The 12,246-nt window shown below is 36.9% G+C and overlaps 2 protein-coding genes across 2 annotated transcripts; one reads left to right on the top strand and one right to left on the bottom strand.

Moving 5' to 3' along the window:
- Positions 1 to 1,344: 1,344 nt before the first annotated feature.
- On the top strand, positions 1,345 to 3,501 carry LOC104902460 (F-box protein CPR1). The gene is made up of 2 exons (XM_010690250.4): positions 1,345 to 2,139; positions 3,418 to 3,501. Exons 1-2 carry the CDS (start codon positions 1,345 to 1,347, stop codon positions 3,499 to 3,501), a joined length of 879 nt encoding a protein of 292 aa, XP_010688552.4.
- A 2,928-nt stretch (positions 3,502 to 6,429) lies between these two features.
- LOC125492573 (uncharacterized mitochondrial protein AtMg00810-like) lies at positions 6,430 to 7,587 on the bottom strand. Its single transcript, XM_048635209.2, has one exon. It carries the CDS (start codon positions 7,470 to 7,472, stop codon positions 6,585 to 6,587), a length of 888 nt encoding a protein of 295 aa, XP_048491166.1. The 5' UTR covers positions 7,473 to 7,587; the 3' UTR covers positions 6,430 to 6,584.
- Between the last annotated feature and the right edge of the window lie 4,659 nt (positions 7,588 to 12,246).

Below are 12,246 nucleotides of genomic sequence, written 5' to 3'. Positions count from 1 at the left end.
AAAGCTCCCTTGATGGAAATCTTGTTTTACACCCCTTATCAAACCAAACAACAAAAAATAAAAGGAAAATAAAAACTCATTTTTATGGAAAATATTTTACACCCTACCAAACAGAGCCTAAGAAGAGAATCAAACTATTTGTTTTCTGCTTATTATTGTAAACCAAGTCTTGTTTGCATCCCTGGTGGTCAACAAATTGAAGAAGAAAATGAACTTGATTTATACAACTTTTTTTGTTTTGTTTTGTTTAGAAACTTCTTAGCATTTAATTATTACTAGTTTTGACGTGGTAATTTTTGAGTTATTTTTTCAATGTTATTTACTTAGTGGAAATTTATTTTCTCTGTTTCTTTTATTATGATTTGTGACTGTTTCTTTTATTGTGATTTAGAGACTGTTTTATTTAACTTATTTGGACTTATATGACCTTTTCTTATCATATCTTATATGATTTTGTTATCGTATTTGAACTTCTTCAACTTGATGATGTTTATATTATTATACTTATCTAATCTTATTTTATCATATTTTATCTCATCTGAAATTATTTTTCTAAGATAAGTTAAAATAAGTTGAAAAGAAGTTATATTATCTCATCTGTTTTGATTACTATTGAGAATATTCCTAAGTTGTATTTTTTTTAGGGGAAGTTGTATTTCAATTAGGATATATGTTTCCTAGGTATCATTATCTTTATGTGAGGTGTACGTGTGTGAGCTTGTAATCCGCAGAGCTTGCGCCACAAGGGATTGGGTTTCCTAATATTGGTCTATTTCGGATCTCTATAATATTATCGTTGAAATAATTTATCAATTACAGAGCTTATTTAAGTAGGAAACAAATTAAATTATCTAGATTTGAGTATAGTTTCCTTATGACATTATATAAGTATATTATTAATAGGAAAATGATATACATATATTTAGTTTAGGATATATTTTCCTAGTTCTACTCAAATTAGGTTTCATATAATGTACTATAAATATTCCCTCTTTTCTAACACGCTAAACCTGCCTCTTATCAGCCAACATCATTTACGCCATGAAAATTATTGGGAATCCTAAAAAACCTACATTTGTAGACGAAGAAAACAAAGAAAAATCCATGGCCACACTTCCCTATGATATTATGGCCACACTTCCATATGATATTGTGACAGAAATACTCTCTAAACTTCCTGCAGAATCCCTACTCCTCTTCAAAAGTGTTTCGAAATCGTTCAAAACACTAATTTCATCTCCCGAATTCATCAACTTCCATCTCCAACATTGTGTGTCCAACACCTCAAATCGGTTTCTCATCCTCGTACCTAAACATGGTGCAGGAGACTTTATTTGCGTGAACATGGACTCAATAAAATCACCTTTATTTTTTACTCTTGACTCGATACACTTTTGTTATTCTTGTCTTGGCGGTATACCAGTTATCACAGTTGGTTCTTGTAACGGATTGCTTTGCATGTCTAGTGCATTGTTGCCCGTGTTTATGGTTCTCAACCCGTGCACCGGCATGGATCTTAAGATCCCGTATCCGTATATAAGATACACTTCTACGCATATTGTTTCTTTCTATTCTGGGTTTGGGTTTGATTCTATTGACAATGATTATAAGATTGTACTTATTTTGGACCGTCATGTACAAAGAAGGGATGTTTTGGTTTACAGCTTGAATAATAATGCTAGTAAGTCTTGGAGACTTGTTCATAGTACATCATCTCCTAAAGAATTACTGATAGACCATCGTAAAAAAGCTCAACACCATCACAGAAAAGGGGTTCTTATCAATAATCATCTACTTCATTGGAAGTTTAGTTGTTCTCCTATTGAGTATCGAATTGCTTGTTTCGATCTCGAATCCGAAAACTGGGTGAAAGACGTACCATTACCGGAGTATTATCGTGAAACAACGACGATTAAACATGAACAGTTGCACATAAGTGTCCTAGATTGTTGTTTGTGTCTATTGATTAGAAATCTCAATGAAAAAGGCTGGGATTTATGGGTGATGAAGGAATACGGTGTTAAAGAATCTTGGGTGAAACTCTTTCAAATTTTGGATCCGTATGTTAGTGATATGGATTGGAAGCTTTACTCTTTAGGTTACTATGGAACTGGAAAAGATGACATTTTATTCATGAGAGTTAATAATATATGTAATACGTCTCATTTATTATCTTATAATGTTCAAGATAAAAGCTTAACAATAGTTGAGCAAAGTCATGAAGTTCGTTATTTACTCGATTTTTTTACATGCCATGGAAGCTTAGTTGAACTCCCTGGTGGTCAGAGAATTGGGAACTGAAGCAAAAATGTCGAGCAAAAGTAAGTAACAGATTGTTGTTTTACAGTACTCTAATTATTTGTGATAGTAGAGTGGTTTATGTTTGCCTTTCTTTATATTTATCGTGTTGAAATCATATCTTTTTCCAAGTATATATATATATATAGTCAGTTTATATTATGCTATAGTCCGTTTATATTTGGTATGGTCAGTTTCTAATGATATATACATTTTATATATGTTATAGTCAGTTTTATGATATAACAGTTTAATTCGTATGCTATAGTCAATTTTTGTGTGATATAGTTAGTTTGAGTTCATAATGAATTATTTTGAAACTGATCCATCCATCCAAGACTTATTTCTGCCTAGATCAAACTTAATTAACATAATGGGTCCTATATTTTTAGAGATTGCTCAGCAAAAATAGTTACATTATGGAACTATTTAGCTAATCTAATCAATTTCCTTACCTTTTTCTTTTTTAATCAAATCATCTGTTTACGTACATTGTCTATCATGCTCCTAAAAATTGCATATTAAAGTGTTATATGATTTTAATGTATTTGGTTTCAATGATCAGTATGTTACTGTTAATATTTTTTGATATATATTGTCTACGTTCCATTTGTTAAATGTAAAATAGAGGTGACAAATACTGACATAATCGAGAAATTCCGCCTGAATTTGACACAAGTTTAACGATTTATTTGCTAAAATTTTCAACTTGTTTAATTGAATAAGTCGAATGATTGACTTGACTCATTTATCATTTGTATTAATAAGGAACTTTTAAACACTAATAACGAACCCTTGAAGTATATCGTCAGTATTAAATTCAAAGTTTTTTCTTACTTTTCATATGTGTTAAGTTATTTGTTTGTTAAATTTGAATCTTGTGAGCCTGAATATCGTAAAGATATGAGTTAATCAATAAACTAGACTAAGAGTCAATTGACTTTAAGAAATGGGTTAGTTAGTTAATTATAGTTGAAGGTTCTCAACATGTTTATTAAGTTTCCCTGATTACATACGGTGAATGTCAATCGAGTCATTAACCTCTAATTCCAACACGGAGTATATACAACTATGACACGTTTGCTAGCTCTAACATAGAACATATTATTGGATTTGCAGGCAGTCGATGATCGAGGTAAAAATGAGCAGATGATGATGATCAAGGACACACTAGCTAATTATGGATTTGTAGGTAGCGAATGAAGATGATGGTGCAAAAAAATTGAGGTTGAGCATTGCTACAGCCTACAAGTTATTAACAGCCGGGCTGACTAATTAAAGAAGCAGAAAGGAACACTTTTCAATTGTCTGTTTGATCAAATAAGAGGTTGTAATTATAATATAATATAATATTTATGTACTTTTGTTAAGGGAAAATTAAAACTTTGCCTACTTAATTATATGAACATTATTGTGTTAAGGGTATTTCTATATGAACCAAACAAGATCCATTTATGGCTTGTGCACACATCTTATTCTTACATGAAAGTATGAAACTATGAGAGTACAACCGTACATGAGAAAATACTCTCCCATACCCGGTTGAAAACAACTTGTCGCATACCATGTCATTTTTGTAATTTTACTAGCAACTTGATACAATGTAACATTTACTCTATATGATTAGATGCAGTCAGGATATGATATAATAACTAACTGATATGATAAGGTTGTGTTAAGATATTATATACTAGTCATCTAATACATCAACTAGATTATAACTAGAGAAGGTATTGTGTCAGACTGGTCTGACACAATACAACTGGTCGGACCACTTCAGTTAGAAGCACTTGTGCTTCAGTTAGAAGCACTTGGGTTTCAGTTGGTCTTCATTTTTTGTCAGTTGGTTTCTAATTTTTTTTAGTTGGTCATCATTTAGTTGATGTTTTTTAGTTGATTATTGTTTTTGTTTCAGTTGAGTTTATGTGTTATTTCAGTTGAGTTTATTCCATTTTCAATTGGGTTTTGATTATTTTCAGTTGATTATTCAGTTGGTTTTCATTTTTTTTTTCTAGTTGGTCTTCATTTTTTTCAGTTGGTTTTTAATTGTTTTCAGTTGGTCTTCATTTTTTTCAGTTGTTCTTCATTTAGTTCACCCACCCAATTGACCCAACCAGATCGAAGCCCCAACCCCAAAAATCAACCCATCCACCCAGATCGAAGCTCACCCAACCATCACGATCCACATCTCGACCCACTCGAAACCACCACTTCGACTCAATTCGAAGAAGGAGATGGAAATTCGAAGGTTTCGATTATGGAGTTTTGAAAGTGGTGATTCGAAGGTGGTGGATAAGCGGTGGATATGGAGTTTTGGATCGTTTGGGTCCCGATTTGGTTCGATGTGGGTGGATTTCGGTGGTTGTGGGTGGATTTTGGTGGCTGTAGCAGGTGGTCATCAACGAGAGCCGTCGCGCCCTTCTCGCAGCTTCGTCCGACGAACATATTGGGTCAGACGGCCTGACCCAATAGTTTCACTTATAACTAGGGATGGAAATGGATCGGGTTCGGGGCGGGTGGAGCTTCACCCGCATCCGTCACCCGCATCCATCCGCTCCACCCGCATCCATCCATCACCCGCTAAGCCATCACCCGCATCCATCCATCCGTCATCCACCGGGTGAACGGGTGGGTCGGTGGTTAGCGGTGAGGAGATATATAATAATTTTACAAAAAATTATGCCATAAGATATATATTTTTGAAATTTTTAACTAAAAAATTTAATAAAGTAAGTAAATAAACATGTGTAATTGACAAAATGGATGATGGATGGGTGTTAAGCGGGTGATGGGTCGGGTGACGGATGAAAAAAATCTCACCCGCATCCGACCCGCATCCATCACCCGCTTCACCCGCCACCCGCTTTTCATCCGTTTATTTCGGGTTTTCACCCACTTAATAAAATCGGGTTAAGCGGATGATGGATGATCCATCATCCATTTCCATCCCTACTTATAACTAACAATCTCCAAATAGAAATATATGATTTTTTTTAATTTAGTCTTTTTTAATATTAAATTTTGTCATAAAAATTACTAAAGTGCTATGATATTGGATCATATTGAATAAGGGAAATATTGGAAATATTATTGCTAATAGTACATGAACATGACACATCTCTTGCATGTATTGATAAATAAAGAAAATGTCAAAAATGCCCCCATAGACGAAATTCAGTTGCATATTGTGCATGATACCAGTTTCCCTCGAGTAGCAACTCTGTACTGTAGTACAGTAGTTGTTATTGCAGATGAGCTGTTCAAATATCATGGCACACAATAATCTCAGAAAATCACTTCTCAAAAATCAAAATCCATTATTTTTCACAAGAACAAAATGAACAACTTACTCTCACCTCAAATTCCTCTCAAAGAAACTTCCTAAATCATTCTCACTTTCACACTCAAATTCCCACTATTTTTGCAGGACTTTTCATTCTCTTTGTAAACCCAACAACAAGAACACCCACTTTCTCTCTCCTATTCATCAATGGCGTTCATCATCATCATCATCATCACTCACAAATTCTGGGTTTTTACTCTCAAACCATGCAATTTCCAGATACTATGTTTCAAGTGCTCATTTCAAGAAAAGTTTTTTGGGTTATGGATTTAGGTTTCTTACTAATTGTTCGAAATTTAAATTCTTACCAACTCAAAAAAAATCATCTTTGGGACTTGGGTGGTAATTTTTTCTCCCTTTCATTTATATACTTGAATTTTGGTTTTTATGATTTAATGAAGTTGACTATGATTATAATGTGAGCATTATATTCTGTTTGATTGGTTTGATTATAGTGTGTAGGATATTTTGGAGTAATAATGTGGAAAGATTAACAACTGATAAGTGGATATAAGAATTAAAGAGTTGCTCAAATGTAAACACTAAAACACACTTATATTATTTTAATGTAGAACACTCTTACATGAAATTAATAAACTCACTCTTTAACAATTTTCCACTCACAAACTAGCTCTCGTAATACTAAGACTTAGTATTACTACTTCAGAACTCATAAGGCTGGGCACACTTCCAATGCACAAGCAAAGCCCCTATTTATACTACCATAATCTACTGCTCATAATGTGGCTTTCACACATCCTACTACAATTTTCTACTAAGGTGGCTACAATATAGAGGGTGGTGAACCTAGCTAGTAAAATTTTCTACTCTATGCATTTATTGAGTTTGTAATAATTGACTCCATCATGTTGTAAATTTTGACAAGGAGCATTCATGTAGAAGCTAGGAGAGAGAGATAGTTGGTGAGTTTTAACACTCCCCCTCAACGACTACTCTCTCTCAGAGATAGTCTAGAGGTCATACCAAGTTGTTTCCGAAACTTTTCGAACTTTGGTCCTCCAAGACCTTTTGTGAATATATCTGCAACTTGGTCCTCCGTGTTCACTTGCTCAAGTTCAATTTCACCCCGTAGAACCTTTTCTCGGACAAAATGATAATGTACCTCCACATGTTTTGTCCTTGCGTGAAAAACAGGATTCTCCGCTAAACGTATCGCAGACTGATTATCACAAGCTAACTTGATTCCTCGATCAATTGGTTGATGCAGATCCTTGAGTAATTGCGTCAACCACACACACTCTTGTGTTGCCATAGCCGCTGCTCGATATTCCGCTTCCGTACTTGACAATGACACTGTTGGTTGTCTCTTGCTACACCAAGAGACTGCTGCAGAACCTAGATTAAATACATAACCCGTAGTTGACCGACGTGTGTCGAGATCACCAGCATAGTCAGCATCACAGTATCCGACAACTTCAAACTCTTTATCATTGCGGTACAGGATTCCATAGTCAATGGTTCCTTTCACATACCTTAATATTCGACGTACGGCCTCCAGGTGACGTTTCATCGGTTTTTGCATGAATCGACTAATCACACTCACTGCATAAGCAATATCTGGTCTGGATAACGTGAGATAGATAAGACTTCCCACCAACTGTCTGTACATGGTCACATCTTCTAGATCTTTGCCTTCGACTGAACATAACCTTGCATTAACCTCCATTGGAGTTGACATAGGCTTGCAATCGAGCATTCCATATTTTTCTAGAAGATCACGGGCATATTTCTGTTGGCATAGAAATATCCCATCCTTAGTGCGCTCCACTTCAAGACCAAGAAAATGTTTTAATTCTCCGAGCTCCTTCATTTGGAAACGTACTGAAAGATTAGCTCTTGTTTGTTGAATCTCCTCTTCAAAATCTCCTGTGATGATAAGATCATCTACATATACAAGAACTATTGCCAACTTTCCATTTTGAGCTTTCACAAATAAGCTCGAATCGGCTGGTGCTACAGAATAACCACTCTGTAACAGAAACTCTGCTATCTTTCCATACCAGGCGCGTGGTGCTTGCTTCAAACCATAAAGCCTTCTTCAGCTTGCATACATGGTGTGGATAAAACTGATTCTCGAACCCCTTAGGTTGATCCATGTAGATGTCTCTATCCAACTCACCATGTAGAAATGCATTTTTGACATCCATCTGCCAGAGCTTCCAAGAGTTACTAGCTGCAAGTGCTAGTAAAACACGAACTGTTGTAATCTTGGCAACTGGGCTAAATGTTTCATCATAGTCTAGCCCATATTGCTGAGAAAATCCTCGAGCTACCAATCGTGCCTTGTACCTTTCAATGGTACCATCAGGTCTAGTCTTCACTTTGTATACCCATTTGCAAGAAATAGGTTGAACTTCTCGAGGCTTTGGCACTAACTCCCAAGTTTCGTTCTGGTGCAGAGCTTGAATTTCTTCTTCCATGGCTTTTCTCCAATCTTTGCTTCGAGCTGCCTCATCATAACTATTTGGCTCTTTTACATCCTCAACCATTGCAGCATTTGCATATCTTAGATTTGGCTTTTTCTGCCTTGTGGACCTGCGCAGTGCTGGGTGAGGTTCTTCTTCTTCAAAATTTTCAATTTGACTTGGCCTTTCTTCTTCAATATTTCTATGATGTGCTCCTGTTTGCCATGAACTTTTCTCTCTTTCTGTTGGTGTAGGTTGAGATATCTCCATCTCAAGACTACGCCATCTTGACTAGACTGACCTTCGTCTTTCTCGTCCATCTTTTCTTGAAGCTTTTCCTCGATCTCCTTCGAGTTTGGCAATAATACAGCTTGTGGTGACCACCAAGATGATGATTCATCAAACACCACATTTCGTGACACGTGACATTTATCTGTTGTTGGATCACAACACCTCCAACCTTTTCTCTGATCATCGTACCCCACAAAGATACAACGAATAGCCTTTTTATCAAACTTGCTACGCATATGCTCAGGAACAAACACGTAGCATACACATCCGAAAACTCGGAAATGGCTCACTACTGGCTTCATCTTTCTTAGCTTCTCAAACGGTGAGACAAAATCTAGTCTCGCCTGAGGTAATCGATTTGTCACATGTGTCGCTGTCCTCATACACTCAACCCAAAAACGTGGTGGCACGTTCTTGGCATGTAACATGCTTCTGCATGTCTCTGCAAGATGTCGATTCTTTTTTCAGCTACTCCATTTTGTTGTGGAGTATTTGGACAAGTGAGCTGGCGTCGGATCTTGCAATCTTGCAAGTATTGGGAGAACTCTCTAGATGTATACTCTCCTCCGTTGTCTGTACGTAGACACTGAATTTTACCACCAACTTCTTTTTCCACTGTTTCCTTAAATAGCTTAAACTTGCTAAATGCTTCAGATTTCTCTTTCATGAAATCGACCCAGACATATCTTGAAAAATCATCAAAAAGGTGATCATTAGCGTAAGCCACTCACAGAATGTTGCTTTACTGGACCAAACACATCTGAGTGAACCAACTCCAAAGGTTCCTTCGATTTGAACTTTGAATCTTCATATGGAAGTTGATGTGCTTTACCAAATTGACATCCAGCGCAAACTATATCTTCCTTGACATCTAGTTGAGGAAGACCCTTGAGCATCGACTTCTTCATCATCACCTTGAGCTTGTTGTAGCTCACGTGACCCAAGCGTGCATGCCATAAATCAGCTGTCTCATTTTTCCTCGCCTTGTCTACATATGCCGTTTGAGCAGACATGACATAGACTGATTCAAGACGTCGTCCCTCCAATATAGGAGAAGAATTTCCTTCCATTGTCTTGTACACCTTTACGTCACGAGGACCGAAAACAACATGGTTTCCGGATGATGTCAGTTGTGAAACTGACAACAGGTTCTTCGTCATACCAGGAACATGGTAGACATTATCCAGCTGAACTTGCTTGTTGCTAAATCGTGGAATCACCACTGCCTTGCCAATATGGGTTATCGGCAATTCTGAGTTGTTTGCTGTTATCACAACTCGACCACGCTTGTACTCGGACATGCTCAAAAATTTCTCTTTGTCTCCAGTCATATGATTGGAGCAACCAGAATCGATGATCCAATCATCTTTGTAATTGATCATCTTGTCGTTGACTACGACAAGTGCAGCTTCCTCTGGCTCCGTACTGCTGGGTGACACTACCTCCATATCGAAGATCTGTTCCTCTTCAACTGCGTAGGATGCTTGTGCATCCCACTCGACTTCACTTCGGCTTTCATGCTCCACGGAAGTTGCAGCATTCCCTTCTGCTGGTTTGGACCAACAGTCTCGAGCATAGTGTCCCTTCTTCTTGCAGTTATAACACACGACATCTCGTCGTGTTTGATTTTTCCCTTCCTTCTCATCCTGTTGTCGATCTTGTCGAGCTCCCCCTCGATGGAAGCCTCCTCTACGTTGTCCTTTTTTGAATCCCCATGACTGTCTGTTTGACTTGCCATGTTGATTACTTGACTCGCCTGTCTTATCACCTCCCTTATTTGACTTCTTGTTGCCAAAAAGAGCTTTCTCTTCATCCTTGACGGAAACTCCAGACATCTGATTTTCTAGAGCCTCCTGGTTGGCTAACACATTCTCAAACTCAATTAGAGATGGTTGTGTAGCCCAACCTCGGATCGCCGTGACAAGACTACTATATCCAGGCTTTAAACCGCGGACAATAATCCTGCGCATCCTTGTCTCTGTGATAGGATTTTCAGGATCTAACTTTGTGATTTGTTCACACAAAGTTTTGACTTTGGTGAAATACTGGTTCACCGTCATGTTGTTCTGTTGCATCGACAACAACTCATTCTCGAGAAGCTGAAGTTGAGCATCGTTCTTCTTTGAGAACAGAGCTGCAAGGGTGTCCCACGCCTCCTTGGGTGTCTTCGCATCCTTGATGCGGTATAACAACTCGTCCTCGACGGTTGCTGCTAGCACGTACATGGCTCTTCCGGCCCTAATCTTCCACTTCTTTAATTCTTCTGGATCGGTTGGTATTGTAGATTCACTACCACCGACTATACCCCAAAGATCTTGTCCCAACAAATAGAATTGCATACGTGTACTCCACGTACTATAATTTCCATTGTTGAGTTTCTCAATATTACTAGATGAACTAGCAATATCTGCCATTTGTGACTTAGTTTTGCCCGGCAATACACAAGTAAGCTTGGTCCCTGACCAACAGGCTTCACAGTCCCAGACTGTGCACTAATGGAAAATCACCTCGCAATACGGTCCCCGACCGTTAAGTTAGCCAAAGATATTTTTGACTATACCGTTGCGATAATATCGGTCCCCGACCGATATTTGCCAAAAAATGGTCCCGAAAAATTTAACGGAACAAATGGCTCTTGATACCAATTGTAGGATATTTTGGAGTAATAATGTGGAAAGATTAACAACTGATAAGTGGATATAAGAATTAAAGAGTTGCTCAAATGTAAACACTAAAACACACTTATATTATTTTAATGTAGAACACTCTTACATGAAATTAATAAACTCACTCTTTAACAATTTTCCACTCACAAACTAGCTCTCGTAATACTAAGACTTAGTATTACTACTTCAGAACTCATAAGGCTGGGCACACTTCCAATGCACAAGCAAAGCCCCTATTTATACTACCATAATCTACTGCTCATAATGTGGCTTTCACACATCCTACTACAATTTTCTACTAAGGTGGGCTACAATATAGAGGGTGGTGAACCTAGCTAGTAAAATTTTCTACTCTATGCATTTATTGAGTTTGTAATAATTGACTCCATCATGCTGTAAATTTTGACAAGGAGCATTCATGTAGAAGCTAGGAGAGAGAGATAGTTGGTGAGTTTTAACATAGTGATAAATCTTTTCATGGTCTTTTTTCAATTTAAAAAAATTAATAAATTGACCATGTTGATAGATTGTATATGTGCATCAAATTCTTGTTTCAAAGAACTTGTTGAATGTGCAAACAATAATTTTTTTGAGGTGTTTGTTATCTTGCATAGTGTCATAATTTTCAGGTGTTATTTGAAAAAATTGACCTTTTTTCTCATTAATGCTTGGGTGTTTATAATGTAGGCTTTACAGTTGTTTGCACTTTTGATGGGATTTATTACACTGATGATTTTGGATTCATGGTTTATTTATAGTTTATCTAATTTTCGGTATATTTGTTTTGTCAAATTTTTTAGGGGTTAATGTTTGTCTCTTTTTTGTGTAGTTTAATTTTGTTTATTAATGACATGAGATGTTCATTTTATGTGATAATTCTGGTATTATTGTTAATTATATCATTATAGAAGCACAATTCATTCACGGAGTACGAGTACTGTTTTCAAGTGCAATGGTGCACCGTAAAGTTTAAACCAGACGTCTAGGCTTAGTAGTTATTTTGGGTGTTGTGGAATGTGGATTGGGGAAAATATAAATTAGGTATTGCTTTGTCACACACATTTTGAGTAGGGATGTCAATGGAGCGGGGTGGGGCAAAGGCAAATGTTGGTCTCCCCATCTCCACTTCGTGGTGGATTGAAAATCTGTTCTCGTCTTTGCACTACAACAAACAGCTTCAAGGAGGGCAATAAAAATTGCCTTCTTTGATACAAAATTTGCC

The sequence above is a fragment of the Beta vulgaris genome, chromosome 8, assembly GCF_026745355.1.
Source record: "Beta vulgaris subsp. vulgaris cultivar EL10 chromosome 8, EL10.2, whole genome shotgun sequence".
Taxonomy (NCBI): domain Eukaryota; kingdom Viridiplantae; phylum Streptophyta; class Magnoliopsida; order Caryophyllales; family Amaranthaceae; genus Beta; species Beta vulgaris.
The sequence above is the reverse complement of the archived record's forward strand: the minus strand, read 5'-3'. Positions and strand labels throughout refer to the sequence as shown.

Excerpts from the sequence above, each read along its gene's own strand:
- LOC104902460 (XM_010690250.4), top strand. The coding sequence starts at position 1,345 with ATGGACTCAATAAAATCACCTTTATTTTTTACTCTTGACTCGATACAC. Across the intron at positions 2,140-3,417 it reads ATGACATTTTATTCATGAGA|GCAGTCGATGATCGAGGTAA; the intron begins GTTAATAATATA and ends TTGGATTTGCAG.
- LOC125492573 (XM_048635209.2), bottom strand. The coding sequence starts at position 7,472 with ATGAAGGAGCTCGGAGAATTAAAACATTTTCTTGGTCTTGAAGTGGAG.